At 41.7% G+C, this 21,570-nt stretch overlaps 1 protein-coding gene across 2 annotated transcripts; it reads right to left on the reverse strand.

Annotated features, from left to right (window-relative positions):
* Nucleotides 1–4,375: 4,375 nt before the first annotated feature.
* STK38 (serine/threonine kinase 38) lies at nucleotides 4,376–20,547 on the reverse strand. 2 transcript variants are annotated; one of them, XM_035570588.2, is made up of 14 exons: nucleotides 20,315–20,547; nucleotides 18,711–18,843; nucleotides 16,415–16,466; nucleotides 16,155–16,277; nucleotides 15,499–15,582; nucleotides 13,492–13,615; nucleotides 12,439–12,593; nucleotides 11,234–11,336; nucleotides 10,485–10,546; nucleotides 9,777–9,894; nucleotides 9,455–9,578; nucleotides 8,634–8,729; nucleotides 8,307–8,401; nucleotides 4,376–7,675 (listed from the first exon to the last, which is right to left on the reverse strand). In XM_035570588.2, the coding sequence occupies exons 1-14, from the start codon at nucleotides 20,544–20,546 to the stop codon at nucleotides 7,545–7,547; spliced, it is 1,632 nt and encodes a 543-aa protein (XP_035426481.2). In that variant the 5' UTR covers nucleotide 20,547; the 3' UTR covers nucleotides 4,376–7,544. The 2 variants fall into 2 exon arrangements, with proteins under 2 accessions (XP_035426481.2, XP_050571326.1); XM_050715369.1 differs by lacking the exon at nucleotides 20,315–20,547 and adding an exon at nucleotides 19,673–20,133.
* Between the last annotated feature and the right edge of the window lie 1,023 nt (nucleotides 20,548–21,570).

Consider the following 21,570-nt stretch of genomic DNA (forward strand, 5'->3'; position numbering starts at 1 on the left):
AGGATTCTCTGAATCATAGAATGGTTTGAGTTGGAAGGGACCTTAAAGATCATCTAGTTCCAGCCCTCTTGCCATGGGCACAATACCTCCCACCAGACCAGGTTGCTCAAAGCGCCATCCAGCCTGGCCTTGAACACTTCCAGGGATGGGGCATCCACAGCTTCTCTGGGCAACCTGTTCCAGTGCCTCACCAGCCTCATAGTAAAGAATTTCCTCCTTACACCCAATCTAAACCTACTCTCTTTTAGCTTTAAGCCATTAGCCCTTGTCCTATCCTTACACCCCCTGACAAAGAGTCTCTCCCCAGCTTTCTTGCAGCCCACTGTAGGCACTGGAAGACTGCTGTAAGGTCTCCCCAGAGCCTCCCCTTCTCCAAGCAGAACAAGCCAAACTCCCTCAGCCTTTGTTGGAGAGGTGCTCCAGCACCTTCATCGTCTTGGTGGCCCTCCTCTGGACTTGTTCTAATAGGTCCATGTCCTTCTTATGCTGGGGGACCCAGAGCTGAAAGCAGGACTCCAGGTGAGGTCTCATGAGAGCAGAGCAGAGGGGGACAATCCCCTCCATCACCCTACTGGCCACGCTGCTTTTGGTGCAGGGTACGGTTGGCTTTCTGGGCTGCAAGCGCACATTGCTGGCTCTTGTTGAGCTTCTTGTCAACCAACACCCCCAGGTCCTTCTCCCCAGGGCTGCTCTCAATCCATTCTCCACCCAGCCTGTCTTTGTGCTTGGGATTGCCCCGACCCAGGTGCAGGCCCTTGCACTTGGCCTTGTTGAACCTCATGAGGTTTGCCCAGGCCCACCTGTCAGTCCTGTCCAGGTCTCTCTGGATGGCAGCCCTTCCCTCCAGTGTGTTGACCACACCATGCAGCTTGGTCTCATCAGCAAACTTGCCGAGGGTGCACTCAATCCTACTGTCCATGTCACTGACAAAGATGTTAAACAGTGCCGGTCCCAATACCGACCCCCCTGTGGGACACCGCTCGTCACTGGTCTCCACCTGGACATCGAGCTGTTGACCGCAACTCTTTGAGTGCGACCACCCAGCCAGTTCCTTACCCACTGAGTGGTCCAGCCGTCAAGTCCATATTTCTCGACTTTAGAGACAATGATATTATGGGGGACAGTGTCAAGTGCTTTGCACAAGTCCGGGTAGGTGATGTCAGTTCCTCTTCCCCTATCCACCAGTGCTGTAACCCCATCGTAGAATGCCACCAGATTTGTAAGGCATGATCTGCCTGTAGTGGAGCCACGTTGGCTGTCGCCTCCTTACTTTCCATGTGCCTTAGCAGAGTTTCCAGGAGGATCTGCTCCATGATCTTGCCAGGCACAGAGGTGAGAATGAGTGGCCTGTCTTTTCCTGGGTCTTCCTTTTTTCTCTTTTTAAAAATGGGTGTTATGTTTCCCCTCTTCCAGTCAATGGGAAGTTCACTGGACTACCACAGCTTCTCAAATATGATGGACAGTGGCTTAGCAACTTCCTCCAGTTCCCTCAGGACCTGTGGTTGTATCGCATCAGGTCCCATGGATTTGTGTACTTTCAGGTTCCTTAGATGGTCTTGAACCTGATCTACACTGGGCAGTTCATCATTCTTTCAGTTCCTGCCTTTGCCTTCTGGGGCCCAGACAATGTGGCTGGAGCTCTTGTTGGTGAAGACTGAGGCAAAATAGTCTTTAGGCCTCAGCCTTCTTCATATTCCAGGTGACCAGGTATCCTGTTTCCTTCAGGAGAGAGCCCACAATTTCCCTAGTCTTCCTTTTATCAGTGATGTACCAGTAGAATCCTTTCTTGTTGCCCTTGAAGTCCCTGGCCAAATTTAATTCTAAATGGGTTTGGGCTTTCCTAACCTGATCCCTGGCTGTTTGGCAATGTTTCAGTAGGCTGGTTTAGCTCAGTTATGCTAAGGCCTAGCTGGTCCTGTTCCTGCAGTATGGAGTTATCTCTGGGCTTGTTTAACTCCCTGAAGAGTGCATGGTGTTCAGCACAACCAGAGCCAAGCTGTCAGGCAAGCAAGCACAGGCCTGTGCTATGCAGCCACCGTTTCTGGAGAGATTTTTACATACCCAAGACAGATTTGTAGCCAACTTTGACAGAGTGCTGGTGCAAAGAAAAATTGAAACCGATTCAAAAAGATCAAGAGGAAGACAGCTCCCATATGTTCAGCACAAATGACTGGTGTTGAAACCTGTGCCACTTATGCACCCAGTCATAATCTGATCATAATTAGCAAAATGGAGGTAGCTATCAGTCTGCCCCTAGAAGTTTAATTTTTTTGTTGTTGTTGTCAGGGTTACATCAAGCAAGTTTTTCATTATTTGCCACCTGTACAAACTGTAATACTTAGTATTGAAGTTTGTTGTTACTGTTCTGCTTCTACAGCTGTTTTATTTGTTTATTTTCCTCAGTGTAAGAAATGTGAATGCCTTTGTGGTTAAGAGTAACAAAATGATCTCTGCCAAGGCATGTACTTGCTGATACATTTAGTTCCCATTTGTATGGATATAGGTTCCATTATTTGCAGTGTTTCTGTTGTTAGCTTCTTTCCTAAGTGCAGCAAATAGATTTCTTATTTTCATAAGTGCCTATGGGAAGATTTCCAAAAGTGCTTCAGGCCCTCCTGGGAATCCCAGGGGTTTTGATGCCTGGGTCCGCATGACTACTTTTGAAAAGTCCTGCCCATGTGTTATTGGAGAAGTGTCCTTCAGTGTCTGCACAGAGGTGGTTTAAGTTATGTGCAATCACTTTCCATTATTGCTGTAATTTGTATTCCTGTAGTAGAGAAAGGAAGATGTGGCACACTAATCATCTAGCTAAGGGCCAGACCAAACCCACTACTTCCTTTAGTAAGTGAGACGTTCCACAAGTTGAGTAAAGGCAGTGCTGTGAGATTGTCGCTCCAACAGTGATGGAGCTTAGCTCCAGGCCCTATGGATTTTTTTTATTTATTTTTTGTGTGTTTGTTTATTTTTGCAGCAGTGTAAGTTTTAAGTAAATGTGTATTGGTATTTACTTGGAGTTTACATTTGTTCTTCTCTAAGGACCTGAATGTGCTTGTTGTCGAGCACTATCCTATACTTCCAGGACTGTGTCAAGGAATCAGAAGCTGATCATCAGACACCTTAGTGCTGTATTCTGCCAAAACAAATTTCACTGTTGTCTGTCCTTGATTCCAGTGTTAGCTAGGCCTGAAGGATTCAGTTTGTTAGAAACAGTGACCCCAGCCACTTAAGTGAAACGAGCCCTTGCCTAAGGGCTAAAGGGTCAGTGTCTTGTAGGAACTTTCTGGTACTGTGTAATCAATTGCACTTATAGTAGGGGATGGAGTGATCTGTCTTCTGTGCAGTGTTTTGCAGACAGTCCAAAAATCCCGTTCTTTACTGGCTTTTCCAAGTAATTAGAGATGCATTTTAGTTAGTTTGTTTAGTAGAGTGAAGTCCATTGGAACATTGCATCAAGTTGAGGAAATAAGCATTTGCTTTTTGTCCTTTTTTTCACAGTTACACACCATTCAGGTACAACATCATTTGGTCTTATTCTAGATATACTGAAATGTTGACCATGGCATTTATGAACTCCTACAGATGTATGGTTTCTTCTGTGTATTAAAATATAAATTATACATGGCTTTTTAGGCTCTTTTATATGTTGTTTTAAATGTGGAGAAGAATGGGTGTGGGGTAGATCACTAGGTGGTCATGTTTCCTTGCTTCATAAAGTAAATGTGGTTTGTGATCCAGTCTTTGCTGTATATTGAATCATACAGAGCATGGCTGGTTTGGCAGGGACCTCATCCAGCAGCTGCACAGAAGTGTTGCTACCCCTTGTATTGAGAGGGCCTCGAGAAAGTTTACCAACTTGATGTAGTGATGTCCTAAAAGCAGCACAGGTATGAGACGGGTACTTAACCCACAAACTATGCAGCACCTATAAAAGTGCTATTTTGGGTTAATATGCTGTGAAAGGAGCTTTCCAATTCTACCTTGTTCAGGAAAGCAGGAACAGGCCTGCCTTTTATTCCCTTCTTTAGTGTTAGATGTGTTTCAAGAGTTTTTTCAGTAGAGCTTGAGAAAGGAGGTGGAGTTTGTGAATAAGGCCATAGGAAGCCCAGGTGGCATTTCATGGAGTTACTGAGGTAGATAGTAACAAGATCAGCACTTCCCTCTTTAATAGGGTGTTCCCTTATGTCAGCTCTGCATCTTTTGGAAATGCAATCTGCAAACATGGTCTACCGTTGTAGTCTTATGCCCCAACAGTTGAGTCTAAAACCACTTTCAAGTCTGCCAGATAATCAAAAAGAAAGATTCCTTCCCTCAGGATTCCAGTTTGTAAAAAAAAAAAAAAAAAAAAAAAAAAACACAAACAAACATGCTAGCAAAATTGTGTTTACTAAGAGGCTTTTATTTACACACTACAATGTAGAGATTGTTCCATAAAAAGTTGGCTCCTCCAGCATCACACAATACATCTGCCAAGTTTTACAGTGCAATTTGGTAACAGTTTTTAAATATTTACAGAACACTTTTTCAAATGATAGGGTTAAGGCAGAATCAGGGCACAGTGATAAGAAACACTTAGTGCAGTTTTGTGTTAGGCATGATACAAAGGTGAACTGGCATCAAAACTCAAGTTCTGATTCATTGGAAATACAGATTAGAATTATTCCTAGAAGTCCAGCAAAAAAAAAAGGGGCAAAAATAAACCAAATAAACCCTGCTTGCAGCTTGAAAAAGAACTAAATACGTAAGACAATATGCATCAATACATAAGCCAGCAGCTAATAAAAATGTTTGGCTAACACACTGGTGAGGGAAGAGGTATACAAAAATCTTAATCTGTTAGCAGTGAAATAAGGATCCTGGAAACAACAGGTTGTTGGTGAATGCCTGTAATAGGAAGCAGGCTTATGATGCAACTGAGATACAACACCTACCACTGGAAAGTGATGTCCAAGGCTTTCAGAGGATTATATGCAGACATCCAACTCCTACTGAAAGACACAGGAATGAGGTACCCAACTGTTGCTTGCACTTCTGAAAAACTTCACCTTTTTACCTCAAAAAAAGTGAACAATCTGAGGTTTCAGAAGACCTTAAAACATGTAATATGTATTTTGCATTTTTAGTGTACTATAAAGGCTTTCACAGCACATTATCACAGCTTATAATTGTATAGTTTCTCTTATCTTTGGTATTTATAAATAAAAATTCCAGTCCCTTTACTAAAGGGCTATAATGCAGCTACTGTCTCAAAATCATTTACTCCTAATCCACAGCAATTTTAAAAGATTTTGCTTTGTTAAGTTTTCAGGCAGTAACTAAGCTGTTGTTTTGTTTTTTAAGCATTTCAATATTAATACCTCTCAATTTTCCAGTGGTTTATAAAGCAACATTTTCCAATGGTTAAAAGAAACTGCAGGATAAGGAGAGAGAACAGTTTGAGAAGTAGCTGTCAGCCCTCCATAAAAGATAAAGAGGGTAGAGTAGGGTATTACTGACTAGTTGATAAAAAGCCTGATCCTATAAATCATTACCTCAGTTAGCCCTTATTCATATGAGTAATTGCTACTGACTACAGTATTCCTCGTACTTCTATTAAGGCTACTCTTGCAGTTCAGGTTTTTAGGATCCATGTGGTATCTATCATCTAATTATGGCAATTCATTTAACTCCTAGGACACACAATAAGCACAAGGAGATGGTTAGGGAGATGATGCTAATGAGTTATCATCCTGTCTTAGCTATATACAGTGCTTTCTGTCCTCCCGAGTCAGTCCTTCATGATGGTACTCAATTCAAAAGACATCTAGGTGAAAATTCCCTGAAAGCACCAAAAAGAATTTCATAACAAACCCTATTTTCTTTAATTTCCTAATCTAGAAAGTTAGGACTAAACATAACTGAAAGCCTTCCTATTACTATGAAACACTGCTCCAGCTTTGTTTTGTTTCTAAACAGCTTTTCTGTCTGTGCTATGCCTTTAGTGTTCAGCACCAATAAAAGTTTTCAAGAATCTTAGTTCAGATTGATAAATGCTTTTAGAAACCTCAAAGTTTTAAAAACGTCTAATTGCAAATTACAGACTAGTACCAGGCAGGCCCAAAGGTTAATGCCATCTGCCACTGGAACTGCAGAGTTAACTACAAGATGGATGCTCATGATTAAAAATTATTATAAAAATTAATCAACATTATAAAAAGCTCAGCTGAGGCAGAATCCTCCCTCCCAAAATGCAGCGATGTTCTCAGAGATGTTTAGGCAAGGAAAGGCACCTTGGGGCTCTCCTGGAGAGCATCCTGATCATAACTGAATGTACTTTTATAAGTTACATTAGACAAAATTCAAAGAAGAACATAGTGGGTCCCACCACTCCAAAGCTGACCCCATGAGGCACTGTCTCAGAGGACTACAAGGACAGCTGGTTCAGTCATGACAGCAAGAGGAGTTGTAAAGGAAATCAAGGAGGCCTTGGTCAGCAAGACTTATGGAATAATTTAATACTGTTTTGCTCAAAACCAAGAGCAAAAAGGCCACAGAAGACAGTTTTGTCTAAAAAAGATGAAGATGCCAATCTTAAAAGTGGCCAAAAGTTGGCAGCATCAGGATCCAAAAACCTCATGGCTGACCCAGCTGTACCCAGCATGCCTACTACCAATGATCAGGTTAAATGAGTTCTCCTCCCTTTTCTCGGCCCTTATTCCAGATCCACTTGTGTTATTAGCTGTAGTCTTCATTATCTGCATTGCTTATAGATCCATCTTTTCCTACAGCAACATAAAACTGCTGGTGCTTGGTGGAGGAAGTGGCCCGTTTCTCTTATTACTGTATAGGAAAAAAAAAAAAAAAGTGTTGCGCAATTTTTTTAATCTAGAAAAATATTAAATGGCTTGAGGGTCACTTTTAGTACCAAAAGTAAAGTGCACTGCAACTTGAGGCCACTGCAACAAAATTAAGAAACGCTATTGAAGAGGATTCCACGTAGCATTATAAAAAAAACACTATTACAAACTAAAGTTAAGGCAATACATGTTGTATCTTTCCACTAGATAGTTTACCGGAGAGTTGTCTGCCTCAAGCTGTAATTATTGCTTTATTTCCATTATACTGAAGTCCACCAGGAAAACAGTGCTGGTAGAACTGGCAGACTGAATATGTTACTTAATGCAGGACTGGCAAAATCATCCATATAAACATCACATGCTTTGCAATGTCAAAGTGAAGGCCTTCTCAGATCTCCTGATGGACTGTACAGTCTGGAAAAGAATTTAACAGGAAAACTCAAAACTCTTGCTCCTGAAGCAGCAAAACATGCTTGCAGCAGAGATGACATTTTGTGGAAGTTTTCAATGGTGCAGAAAGAACAAATCCTTAGTAACAGCCAGTGTGTAACAAAAGAGGGTCTTGAAGTCTTCTCCAAGAGGTGATAGCCCTCAAGTTTTCTTTAAGAAAATGATAATAAAAAAGATAGAAAGTTCTTTTATTGGGTTAAAAAAACCCAAGGTACAGAAACAAAATTCCATGGTTCAGAAGTTGTCCTAGGTAAAGGTTAATTACTTTCCTGTTTTCATATAGGATGGTATTGCTCCTCGGGCTGTCAGGCCCTCAAAACGCTTGTATGTATAATTGATAAAAACCCAGTCTTTGTTCTTGTAGTCAGTATCTGGATGGTTACTTGTTGCCACTGAAAGACACAGGAAAAACAAATTACTATTTGGAGACTGCAGTTTATTTTCACACAAAACACTGGATGCAGAGTAGGGAAGAATGCTTCTAAAGAAAAAAAAGTATCATAGAGGTAGGCATTCAGTTTCATTCTACAACACCAATCAAAAACTGCAATAACGTGTGTTTTTTAAACACATGGGCAAATGTTTGAATATGCTTGGATATGCAATACAAGGATCCTTAAAGATTTACACCAGAACATATTGTCCCCATCTGTCCCACCCTCTTCCCACCCATATTAACTGTTAGACATACTAGCAAGAATTAGCCAGTGCCAGGAGGTACTTGCAGCACTGGGCTCAAAGGTCCTGCTGAAATCTGAATTTGCTGGGAGCTTTGTTGCTTCTTAGAGATGCCCATTCTCAAATGGCTTCCATTTCCCTCACAAGTCTGCATCCCAGCTCCCAGTACCCAAATTCATAGCTTGCACACCCCTGCATCAAAGACTACCAGCTAACAATTTAAGCATGCTTAAAAAAATAAAAACAAAACACCCTAGGATCTCACTGGTAGGATTGTGTGATTCTCAGAATAACAGGAATGTCACATTATTCTATTGGAGAAGAGGAAGAATCAAAAGCATTTACCTGTTGGTTTAAGGATATCAGATTCTGGAAATTCATCGAAGTTTGAGGTATCATCAATGCTTTTAATCTCTATCGAAATCGCAGCAGGTCTTTCCCTGCCAATAAGAGCAGATTCAGCATCAAAATTTGAAAGGCAGGAGAAAGCAGGATTCATATGCTTCCCACTTCTTAACAGACTCAAAGACAGACGGTACCTAGACCTCCAGCAAGCTTCAGATAAGGCCCAAAATATTCTCAGCCACATCTAGATATGATAAACATCAGTCAAGTTGTTCATTCCTGCTGAACAGGAGGACCAGCAGCTAGTTTTTCTGAAAAGCATCTTACCTTATATGCTCCCAGTCAACCCCTTCAAAGAATGGGTTACTCTTTATTTCCTCCACACCAGATGCACCAATTCTGTGCTCCCATTCACAGCAAAATCTGGGATGGAAGGAAGAATGAAAATGAAGGAAAAATGAAAAATGAAAGCATTCCATCCAGAAAAGGATGGAGCTTTCCAAACTGATACCACTGTGGTTTCCTAACATATACGTGGAGAAGGCTAAGAACTGCCACTTCAGAAACAACACGTGAAGTGTGCTTAGCAACATCATGCCAAATGCTGCAATTAAGATGCAGTATTCCTTCAAAACTGGATAATGTGCCCTTTCTATTTCAGGGCAAGCGTAGATTAGGAGAATACAAAGTCTGAAAAGCTAGACATTTATATTTTTGTCCTGAGAATGGATAAGTGATTGAAAATACTGGATGTAGAAATAAAAATGAAAGAGTCAGCATGCATTAGGATGTGTGTATGCTCCAGTACACACAATGCCAAAACTCTTGCTATGTTAAAAAGCTGGCTCTGGCAAAAAGAGTAAGTCACTTCCAAGAGAAGCTTGTAGACAAAATAAAAAGCAGAAACATTCACATTTTGCCAGACTAGCAGCACTTACATGGGTGCTCCTTTTTTAGCATAGTTCAGTCAAGAGTTCCACTGAGAGACAAATGTATTTGATTAGGGAGTTCAGCATTTGATTAATGTGCTTAACTAAATACGTAGCTGTCAATCATTTTTTCCCATGTGAAGAAGGCTATTGAAGCTATAGAACAGTTTGCAAGACAATATTAGTATTGTATTAACTGGCAAACCATATGAATGGCACCTTAAAATAAGATCCTTTGCTTTATCAGATATTGGAACCTCTGGAGGAAACGTGAGTGTCTCTTTCCAATTCATTACTTTCTTGTACGTTTCTTGAGGAGTCTCAGAACAGAAAGGTGGATAACCTGAAAATAAAAATGCAATCTTGTAAAAAGCAAAAATAATTCTTTTAGTTACTAAAGTCTACACTGCAACAGTCAGAACACTTCTCATAAACTATGCAAGCAGCAGATGCTTTGAGATCCTGATCCCAAACACATAAATACAACTGATATCCTGCACCACGATTCCTCCTAAGAACTTAGGCAGTGCCTGTTTCTTACCAATCAACATCTCATACATGATGACCCCAAGTGACCACCAGTCACAAAGCTTGTTGTAGCCTGTCTGCATGAAAACTTCAGGAGCAATGTAATCTGGAGTTCCCACAGTAGAAAAAGCCTGAAACAAATAACATCAGTTACATATCTTTAGAGAAAACTTACTGCTATGGAAGTGGAACTTGAGCAACAATGGTTATTTTGAGAAAGACATCAGATTGACTATCTTATAGTGATCTTACAGACATAAGGTCTTACAGATCTTATTTTATAGGGATCTTACAGACAAAGTTGATTAAAGGCTTTCTTTCAAAATATGTAAAGAAAAAAAAAAATCAACATGCTTACCTCAAGAAGTCTTAAAATAACAGCAGGGAGACAGGTAAAGGTACCTTTGTCTATATATCTACACACACCTCGAAATGGATCACTAGCTCATTGTTATCTTGCAAATGGCAAAAAACATTAGTTTCAACTAGGAGGCATCAGCTATTAATGTAACAATTACGGCAGCACTATTTCAGGCACAGCTGTTCAGCAGCTGGATGAAGGACAAACAAGAGTTACTCCTCTTTTAAAAAGAAAGAGGTGAGTTTTTACTCCAGCCTTGTTCAAAATTCTGACATGGATTAATGCCTGTTGTTTAACTGTATGTACTGTTTGAAAGCAATAGCTCAGAGATCATTTCAAAACAGGTAAATTGTCACTTACCAACTGCCGTCTGTTTCTCTTCCATGTTTCTGCTTTCCGTTTGGAATTCATGTTCTGGAAAGCTAAAGGAGATTGGAATATGGATGAATGAATCCTACCAGTCATCCAAGACACATTTTTTTACTCCAAATCCATTGCACTACTTAAGAAAATCTCCCTTCCAAGATCAAAAAGTTTGCTGGGGCCCGGACAAACAGCTCATTTTGTATTCAGCTGTGCCAGTAAGGGGTTACAGTCCCCACATGCTCATCAGCATAGACCAACATGCTAACCTGCCTCAGCCTTGCCTTGCTCAGTTTACCTGGCACAAGTTAAAGGTGCATGCAGAGGCAGACCAGAGTGGTCAGCAGCCTCTAGCAAGCAATTGCTAAACTCCAAGTTATTCCTCTTGAAAAAATGACTGAATATTCAGAGACTACATGCACATTTCTTAATTCAAGTCACACATGTGATACAACTAGCATCTACGAGTTGCACCAAATTTTTGTTTGAGGTTTACTATGCATGCTAAGAAGGGCTACCTCAGAATCCATCTGAAAAACAAACTTTTGGAAATGAAGCTGTGTGTGTACATTAAAGTAACTGAAATTATTTTTATAAAAGAAGCCTTACAGAAAATCAAAGCTATACTTCAAGATGCAATGTTACTATTACACTCAAACTGCAGTCTTCTATCTTCACATTGAAATGTGTTTTATCAGGCACCAAGAGCAAGTATGCAAATACCCTTCCAAAGCCAAATAACTTACTGAAGTCACTAGGAAGACTATGGTTCAAGTTTCTATAAAACTCTGTTCTGTGGGCTTTCTTTAGTCCAGTGCACAGACCAAAATCTGAAAGTTTCACGTGGCCCTAGAAACAAAAACGCCCAAAATACAAAAACAGTATGAGAATTATCATAGCAAGTAGTTTCATACTTCCTTCCAGTCCCTTTACTTTTCTGTAATAAATAGATGCACTCTTTTTCATTACTCGTTTTAGCATAAGACTGGATACATACACACAGAATCAAGCTATTAGTATTTTCTTCACTACTGTCCAAAGAAAGACTATTTATTAGCACCAATTTACTTCAAGAAGCCTCTGCTTGGGCAAACTGACTGCTTCAGAGTGAAAGTAAATGTCTCCAGAGGGAGCTGTAGTCCCTGGATTGTGCAATGACTGCTAGATAGAAGAAACACCTTGGATCCGTCCCAGGGCATATTGTCACCACACTGATTAGGTGTGATATTTTTTTCCTGTAACTGAAATGTACATCCTTTTTGAAGTCTTGAATTTATCTGTGCCTAGATGTAGACATACTGAATTACAGCAGTAATTCCAACAGTGCTGGCTGGTCTGCTGGCTAGCAGAATATAATTATTTACTGTTGGCACTGTTCCAAACAAGCTAGTTTTAAGCAAACTTGTAATGAGCAATAGGACAGCAAAACGATCAAGCTTTCTGTAAACTACCTCCAGTAACCATCTAGAAGCAATCAGGTAACCTGATGAAATAAGTCTTCAGAAATACATCCTGATTCAGAGGAAGATATCTCTGTGTCTCACTAATGCAGCAGTTAGATCCTTCATATTTGATACTGTCATCTACCCAGTAACTGGCAAGTGTGAGCATAACAGATGGGAGACCAAAAGGAACCATCTTTGACTAAGAGGGGAGAACTGAAACTGCATATTTCAAATTGCAGCTGAAATAACCAACAATAGTTTAAACAACTGTCACAAGAGAACTCAGAAGTGTGGTATGAATACAACAGGACGCAGAGGTGGTCTTTACTGGCTCTTCCCCACCACCCCCAGCAATATGGCAAATACGCCTTCAAAGACAAGGAGAAACAGGGCTATGAAAAAAGTACTGTTTTCTTTCACAGTTCTCAACACTAGTTTAGGTCAATATTAAAAATTACAAGACCTATTTACTACTACCAAGCCATTGGCCAATGGTTAGTGCATACCTTGCTATCCAGAAGAAGGTTGTCTGGTTTGATATCTCGATGGATAAAACCCAACTGATGAATAGAATCAATGGCTAGCACAGTCTCAGCTATATAGAACTGTGTCTCTTCTTCTGTTAGTGTGTCTTTTTTCATCAACAGCGTCATCATATCACCTAGAAGCATCAACCCCACCCCAACAGCAAAGGTAAATACAAATGACTTTGTATACAAACACACAAACTCCAATTTCACTGATTTTGAAGGCATTTACAAAGAAAAGAACTAAGCTTTGAAATCCTTGGGAAATCTAAATTGATTTAATATAAAGAAATACATCCAGTTTCCCAGCACTTCCAAGAGTTAAACTTGCATTTTCCTTCATATCATTGTATGTGAAAGGCTTGTATTGTAGTTGCATTACATTTATTGAGACAGCTAAACAGCACAGAGATGAGATAACTGCATAGAAACACCCCTTAAACAAGAGTCAGCTGTGGACAGCGACCCTTGACTACACATCTGAATCACTGATTAAAATACATACTTTCAGCTACAGAGCTGTTACAAAAAAACAGACTGTGTTTGTGCAGCGTCATTTCAAAAAGCATTCTTGTTTGTATTCACATACATGTATTACAGGCTTTCAGTACAGCTTAAGTGTTACAGTAGTGTTAGCATTCAAGGACAAACATTCATCCTCTGAAAAAGGACCTTAATTGTTTCTGCTGCAGGCCAGCTAAAAGCAAAGGGTTAGGAAATCAAAAGCTGATGATGGTTCTACAGATAGCTAGCGAAGAGTAAGAATAAGAACTAGCAGGCTATTAAGGCTGCATCTCAAACATCTGCAGCTAGTACACACAAGCAGATAAGCTAAAGCCTGACCTGAAGACCTTAGTACTCTTAACTCCTAAAAAGAGAAATTTTTAGGAATGTCTTGTATCCTCACAAATGTGCAGTACAAACAGCAGTGTACAGTAACCACACATACTCTAGTCCCAGCCCGCATCTGTAATTAAGAGATTACAAATTCAAAAACAAAAGAAAAGCAGCCTTTTCATTTCATGTGATTACCTCCAGGCAGGAACTCCATGATAAGGTAGAGGTTTAGCTTATCCTGAAAGCTATAGAACATTTTCACAACCCACAAACTGTCTGCCTCCACTAGAATGTCCCGCTCTGCACGAATATGGCCAACCTGTAGATATACATTTGATTAATTATAAGCCTGTGTTTTTATAAGATGCGTTTACTTCACAGACAATTCAAGTATTATATTAAAAAGCATCAAATATTGAAAAGACAACAGCCAAACTTCTGCATGAAGGCAGAAACACCATCTAAGGTTCAACAGTTTCACCCCTAGATATTTTCAGGTAGTAAAATAGGGTAACATTGAAGAACAAATCCAAAAAATATTCTTTTGACAGAAAAAAAAGATAAGCTTTCATTAAACTGCTGTATTTTTCTGGACTGTTTCTTCTTCCCTCCCCCGTCCAAATCTGATAAATCCCAATGAGCACCAACTCGACATTAGTCTTGATCAAGATCCAAAAGACCCTTTTACGCTCTGAAGCTTCCACTGGAAAGTTTACAGGGGCTTTTGCCTTCATTCACACTTGAATAACTTCTATATTTCTTGTTAGACTTCTGGTGCCATAACGTTAACGTATATAGAAGGGCAAGAATGCACAAACCTCATTTTCTAAAGCAAGAAATCAAGCTAGAGAAATTTAAACTACCAGCCTGAACAACAAGATTCTATACAGAAAGATAACCTACATTTACATTTTTATTCTTTCAACCCTTACAGCATCTAGGTTGTCTTCAAGTCAGAAGTGTACATGTGATACTATGAAAACATTTGTCTTAAAATTAGTTAGATAACAGACCACTCCAAACACGATTTATTACCATGGGAAGATCCAGAAAGAGAAACATATGGTTTATTATATAAGCAGCTTAATTCTATGCGAAGAAAATTAAATTTTTTATGAAAATTTCTAACAATTAGATCTCTCAAGAACTAGCTCTTTTCTAAAAAGTTAACTCATCTTTCAAGATAGAGCTTCAGCTTATTCCAACAGATTTAGACTCAAGCACTAATTTAGCGGTGCTGCATAAAGTTCCTGTGCGAGAACACTGCTGTTTGTTTTTTTGAATGAGTACTTCCCGAAATGGAAATCAGTTCCTAATTTTTTGAAACACAGAGTGCTTCCCAGATTCATCCCAGCGCTGAACAAGAAATGATTGTGTCAGACAATATTCCCACAAGTACTAGCAAAGATAAGCCTTAAAAACAGAAAATGCCATTACTTCATGTACATCGATCGAGTCGGAATTCTAGTTGCCATACCACTTTGATATTTGTATCTGATTCCATAAATCAGAAACACAGTAAACCACCTATTTGATGTCTGTACTGAATCATCTACATGTAATGGTAAAAGCATATGTAACATACTGTTACATATATATGTATCATCATATGTATCACCGTAAACTGATGAGGAGGAACATACAACCATCTTTATGTATCTGATTTCATCTGAGGACTGACCTAGTTCTTGGAAGACTCCTCTGCTTCCCCATGCTTTCAAGCAGAAACTGAGTTCAGTCCTACCTTGCTTCAGTATGAAGAGTCTCTTGGAAGAGAGTTACAATTGCAACTTCCACGAGGACTAAGCACAGCATTAGAGGTTGTTTTTAAAATGCTATTCCAACTATTCAGCAACATATAACAGTATTTATTTATAGCCTGTCACCACTACTATAATCCCATTTATTTGAAAACTATATATTCAAACTTTAGCATTGTTACATGGAAAGGTGTAATAAAATAAATAAGCAAACAGAAAAGGCTTGACCAAACCCACTAGAAGACAGTCCTTATGAGGTCATACAACAATTTGCTGTCCAATTTCCCTCCACACAATATGGGGAAAAAATCCACATAATTTTTTAGATAGTAAACCTAGACACCTAGACGCCCATTACTCCTCTCTACACATACATCACAATTACCTCCCAAAGTCACTTAAATTACAGACAGTAGCACCATTAGTTAAGGTGGCTATTCACCTGCTCTTTTTCAAGCATATCAGCTTTACGGAGTATTTTCATTGCATAAACATGCCCCGTATCTTTCTTCTGGACAAGTCGCACCTAGAAAGTATGTAAAAATTTGAGTCAAACGAAGTATTATCACCACACATCTTCACGGTTTTGGGTAGGAAGCCCTTGGCCTCTGTTTCATGAAATCTTATCAGACTATAAGAACAAAAAAGCGTTACATAGTGCATGGTAATGGCAAACAAGTTCTCTTAACTGGAAGAGATTAAATCATTGTAACAGAGATGACATTCAGCAACCACGCACCTAAATTAGATGGTCCAAAGCCACTTTCTCCAGAAAAGGCCACCAGAACAGAGCATTGCAAGTGACCCTCCAGCCCCCTCTGTTCTCAAAGACCAGCCCCAGGAGATCAGAATGAAAGTACACTGCCAAACTTGTATTTAGCTTGCCCATCAAGTTCTTTTCAACTGCATTAATGTTCCTTTAAAGCATGTAGTGTTTTTAAACCAGTATTTTGTAGGCATAAAGACATTACCACATCTTAAGCTAAAACTACTCTGCAGTTCCTACAACATTTATCTTTCACTTGTGTGAACTACATAAGATTTTGGCAAATACCAGCGTTATTTGAAAATACTTTTAGTCATCTTTTCTACACTTACCTCTCCAAATGCTCCTCTGCCTATTACTTTTAAAGATTCAAAGTCTTCCAAACCAAGCCTTGTTCTCTTAAGGCGAAGAAATTCTGTTTCTTTTTGTGCATGTGCTGACCTCCTGATTCTCTTCTAAAGTTTATGGAAAAGAAAACAAGGGTGCAGTTAGACTCCATGGAGATCAAAGCAATTCCAAGTAAAAATGCTAGGTGTATAAGCAAATCACTTGTACTACTAAACCATTAAAATAATTTTCCCATATTAATTACCTCTTCGTCTTTTAAGCCTTCTTCTTCCATCATTTGTTCTAGCTTCTTTTGTCTAAAAGAGACAGAAATTAGAAGAAAGTTGAATCTTAACATTTTCTTTTAAATCACATGCACATATCCAACACCTTTGGGCTGTGCTTGCTGTGAAAGGAGGATGTAATGCCAGCAACTAACAGTATATCTGATTCTCCTTTATATATCATTTACAAGACTAATCTTGAATAATCTAGTGTTACTGTTTTACCATTCTAGCCAATTTACCATTCTAGCAATTTAACTTTCTAATTTCAATAATCTAAATCTCCCTTGAGTTTCACGTCTTAATCAAGTATATATTCTCATTGTATAGGAACATAGATCCAGTTCCTGTCTCTCTGATAGCTGGATAAGTCACTTAAGGCCAAAGCCATAATAAATATTGAATCACCAAGGTCTCACTTATTCCAGGGACAATTAGCTATCTAAACAGCCTTGTGGATCTGTACTGAATTTCTCAGCACCTCAGACACATTACATGCAAAATGTTAGTCTCTATTTCATAATACCTGAGATATTCGAAATATTTAGGAAAAGGACACATCAATACATATTCTCCCACCTAAAAGATCAGAAATTATTTGGGAGCAAAGAAAGAAAGGAAATAAAACTTCATGGGGGGAAGAGAGGGAAATGCCTTAAAGGATCATACATTATTATTACCCTGTGGGAACTTTTTCCCAACAGTGAAGATCACATTAATAGCTCTGAAACTCCAGAACAATTGGGGTTGTGTTTTTGTTTTTTTCTTTGCTCCCCCCACTCCTCTCCTGCTCATATTGTTTTGCACAACATTGCAAGTGTACTAAAATATTCCCTGTCTATATGCAAGTCATCCATTGCAAGATCCTCTTCCGGTCTCCTGCCACTACACAGCTGCTGTGATGTGATAATATTTTGAGCTATTGCTTCAACAATCAGGCACATTTAAATTGCTCTGCCTTTATTTAAGTATCCAGTCATCCAATTTCATACTCAAAACAGTGACTCCAGCAGCAAAAAAAGACTGCTGCTGCAACACCCATAATTAAGTAGCTCAGCATGACTGAGTGATGCTGAAATTCCCCTAAACATCCTTAATAGGCCTTATCTGTGCTTCAGTGAAAATTTTATCAATAGTATTTAAACTCCAAATTGCAGAGCCACAGATACATCAATTTTTTTTTTTTTTTTTTAAGAAGTATACCTTAGTACGTTTGTTCAAATTTTTAGAAGAAAACTGTCATTGAGGTTTTTGGAGTACACACTAACACTCATAATAAAAAAGCAAGAGCTATGCAAAGACAAAGCAAGGAATTAAATCAGTAACATCTTCTGTTTTGATTAGGCCTCAAGCTCTCATTAATTTGAAATTTTGGAGAAAATATGTACACAAGATAGTATTTATTTCTAAATTGCTTCCTCATTTCTGCAGTTATTGTAGTTAGCAGGCAATCCTCTTGGAACAAGTTGGATTTTTGGCAGCAAGTCTGCAGGCAAATAAACACTGACCCTTTCTGAAAATTCTGATTATAGACTACATGGCAAGCTGGGAGCATGCCAGAAGTCCCAGTGCTACAGCTTGAGGGTATTCAGCAAATTAGAGGGTTCCAGCCAAAAGAAAACAAAAATAATATTTCTCAGATAAATTACTTGGCATATTTTGGCCAATATATTTAGAGAGATGTGATAGGTTCTGTTAACTCAGACAAGAAGTAAGCATTAGGTGACAGCTCTTACAGCAATCTTTCATTGCCTTTCAGATTACCTTCCCTTATCAGGCAACTCAGTGACAGTTTATAACCCAAGCTGAAACCGATGCTATAAAATTGATTTTAAATATTATAACCAGGTACGTAAAATGAGAACAGGCAACAGAACAGACACAGACGGGACAAACACTTGTAAATGTTGGCTTTCAGCTTCAGAATTGTATTTGAATGATGCCAAGCATATCTTAGGGTTAGTTTCTACTTAGTCAAATAATCAAACACACTTTAAATAACAAAATAAAAATTGATAACAGTCATATCACTTTTGCATTTGCAAGCACGTTTCAATTTATTTCAGAAGAAACTCCAGCCTAAATTACCATGGGATTCAGAAATCCAGCAGTTGCCTCTGGATGCTCATGCCAAGCCACAGCCAGGTAACCCATCTCAGGAGCTTAGGTACATGCTCAGCAAAGATTTTCTATTTTTGCTCCAGATCCAGACAACTAAATGCAGTTAGTACGTGTGTCTGGCTCATATCCAGGAATGGAAGCAAGAAAGATTTTTACCTCATCTCCCGTTCTTCATGCTGTGCGATGAGATTGCTATAGAAGTTTTCTAATGTCACCTTTGTCATTGTGACTCGCTCCTTGGTGTGGTTGCTCATGGATGAGCATGGTGTTGGGCCTGTCATTGCCATGGCTATTAGGAAAGAAAAACGGAGGAAACATTTGACATAGTAAATGACAAATAACCTTCAAACAAGAGATACAATCAGTTAGGAGATGCTTATTCACAGAGGCCGGAATTATGATTTTAACAAAATACTGGCAGCCCCGTTGCCCAAACAAGGGCTAAACAGGGAAAAGTCTTACAAAAAAAAAAGGTACAAGTCAAGCTTCCTGTTTTGAACATTTTTAATCTGAGAGTAAGAGGGAAGGAAGCTTAAGAAACACGATGCCTCAAAAACCACAATTTCAGGCAGCACTGAAAGTGTTTATTTCTCCCAATATTTTCTCTCTTTCAGCATTTCTCCAATAAACGCTGAAAGTTCAGAACATCACACCGATCTACGCAATCCAGAAGCTCCCTTTGACCCGTGCAGAAATAAATCCAGCAGTTGCCTGCCAACTCCTTGGCTGTGAAATTCTGATTCAAAATCCTGAAATTCTGATTCAAAACCCTGAAAGCCATCCTGATAACAGAACAACTGAGGAAGGAGAAAAAGGTATTCAGCGTATTTTAAGCACTCTCTTTTACTGAATGATTTCATACAGAAACCCAGTAAAACACAGTTGCTGCCTTTGAGCGAGCTGGCGTCAAACAACCCACACTCACCAAAGACCTAGTTTAAGTTCCCTACATTTACAAACCGGATTCTCTCAATAAATGTGTCAGTGTGCCCCTCGCAACTGGCAGCACAGCTTCAGGGCATATTTGACAACCTAACTGCTTTCTAAAACGCAACTACGGTTCAAAGATTCGAAGCATAAAACTACATCTCAGCCTAGTTTCCCTGGCGGCAGCGTACCTCCCGGGGAGGTGACCGAGCTGTGTCACCGTTACCAGACAGGTTGGACGCCTCCTGTTTTGCAGTACCGGGGTACCAGGACCGTTTCACGAGCCACCCCTTGCCGTTTACTTTCCACGGCTCCTTGTAAGGCACCGCCGCGAAGCGCCCCCCCCCGCCGAGCCCCTTCGGCCACGTTGCCCGGGGCGGCGCCGGGCCCGGCCGAGGGGGAGCCGCTGCCGCCGGCGGACAGAGCGCGGAGGCGACCTGACGGGAGGGGGCTGCGGGGGCCTCACCCGGGGACGGGGAACACAAGCGAAAGCGAGAGGCTGCAGCGCCGAGCCGAGACAGGTGCCGCGGGCTCGGCGGCACCCGCGGAGAGCGGCGGGGCCGGGCGCTCCCGTACGGCGGCTCGGCACCGGGGAGCGGACGAGGCGGCCACCGCCAGCCCGGGACGCGGAGGGCACCCGGGTCCCCGGCCCGCAGCTCGCCCACCCCCAGCCCCATCGGAGGCGGAGGCCCGGGGGGGGGAGGGGGGGCCGGCCGCCCTGCTGCCCACCCCCGGCGCGGCAGGGCCCCGGGGGGGGGCCCCGGGGGGGGGGCCCCGGGGGGACACGGAGCACCAGCATGGCAGCAGTGGGCCGACGAGGCGGCGGCGCTTACCGGAGCCCCCCGGGAAGGGGGCGGCGAGACGCTGAACGCGGCGGCAGGATGCCGTCGGCACAGCGACGGCGGGGCGGGGCGGGGCCGGCGGGCGGGGCTGGGGCCAAACGGACCGCGCGCCCCTGGGGAGCGAGCAGCGCCCCAGCTCCGCCGCCGCCGCCCCCCCACCCTGACGGCGACGCGGACGGGCCCAGCTCCGGGGACCCCTACGGCAGGGCGCATGCGCCACCATCCTCCCGGCCCCGCCCCCGGCCCCGCCCCGCCCCGCCCGCTGCCCAAGGGCGGGGGCTGCCGCCAACCCCCCACTCCCCGCCCACGACGCAGGCACGCGGCGGTCTCGGGGGGAGCGGGGAGCGGAGCTCCCCGGCGCTTGCGCGTTGCGCTGTGGGGGCGGGGAGGTGCTTTCGCCTGAGTGGGGCAGGCGGGTGCGCTGCAGGGGGCTGTCATTTGCCAGCTCCGGGCGGCGATAAAATCCGCGTATTCTGGTTCAAATCGTTCTTTGAGCCCACCTAGAGGAAAAGCTGCTTCAAGCCATAAGGTGGTAGCCTGTCTGCAGTGCTCATGCAGGCACGGGAGGCCCTGTCCTCCCGCCTCTGCCAAAGGCACCATAACCTGCAGCTTCTATGTGGTGGAGGGAAGGTTGTTTTGTCCTTCCCCCTCAGGGGTGCCATACTTTGCGTCACCATGTGGTGACCACAGGGGTGAGGCATAACTAGGTATAGGTGCTGGCATCCCAGTGCCTCAGCCTCCTGTAGCTCAGGCACAGAAAATGGCCATGCAGGCTGAGGGAAGCACATCTGTGAGGCCAAGTCGGCTGACCTGCGCAGTATGGCAGACAGGACAAGGCCTTTTCCCAGAAGTTATGAGCTTTTCAAAGTCAAGTCGTCTCGGTGTCATTGCCTGACTGAAGTCTCCAACAGTCTGGAGATTTGTTCAGGCGAAAAAGGGCTGCCACGGCCCAGCTCAACAAAACTGTTATTTGGGCAGTACAGTCTGTTTTTCTCTGAGCCTGCTTCTGCTCCCAACCCTTGCTTTATCATTAACATCTGAAATTACCCATTTTAGTAATGGTTTGATTGGCCTTGGGGAATCTAATGGGGAGAGCTGTGTGAAACAGCACAATGAAAGAAAGGTGATTCCATATTCATCCCAAATGTGTGGAGATTAACAAAAGATTATTTCATTTTATTTACATTTCTACCAAAAAAAAAAAAAAAGCAATTCAGAGGGTGAAAAGGTTTTTATTATTGACAACA

This window comes from Cygnus atratus, chromosome 24, assembly GCF_013377495.2.
Source record: "Cygnus atratus isolate AKBS03 ecotype Queensland, Australia chromosome 24, CAtr_DNAZoo_HiC_assembly, whole genome shotgun sequence".
Lineage (NCBI taxonomy): Eukaryota > Metazoa > Chordata > Aves > Anseriformes > Anatidae > Cygnus > Cygnus atratus.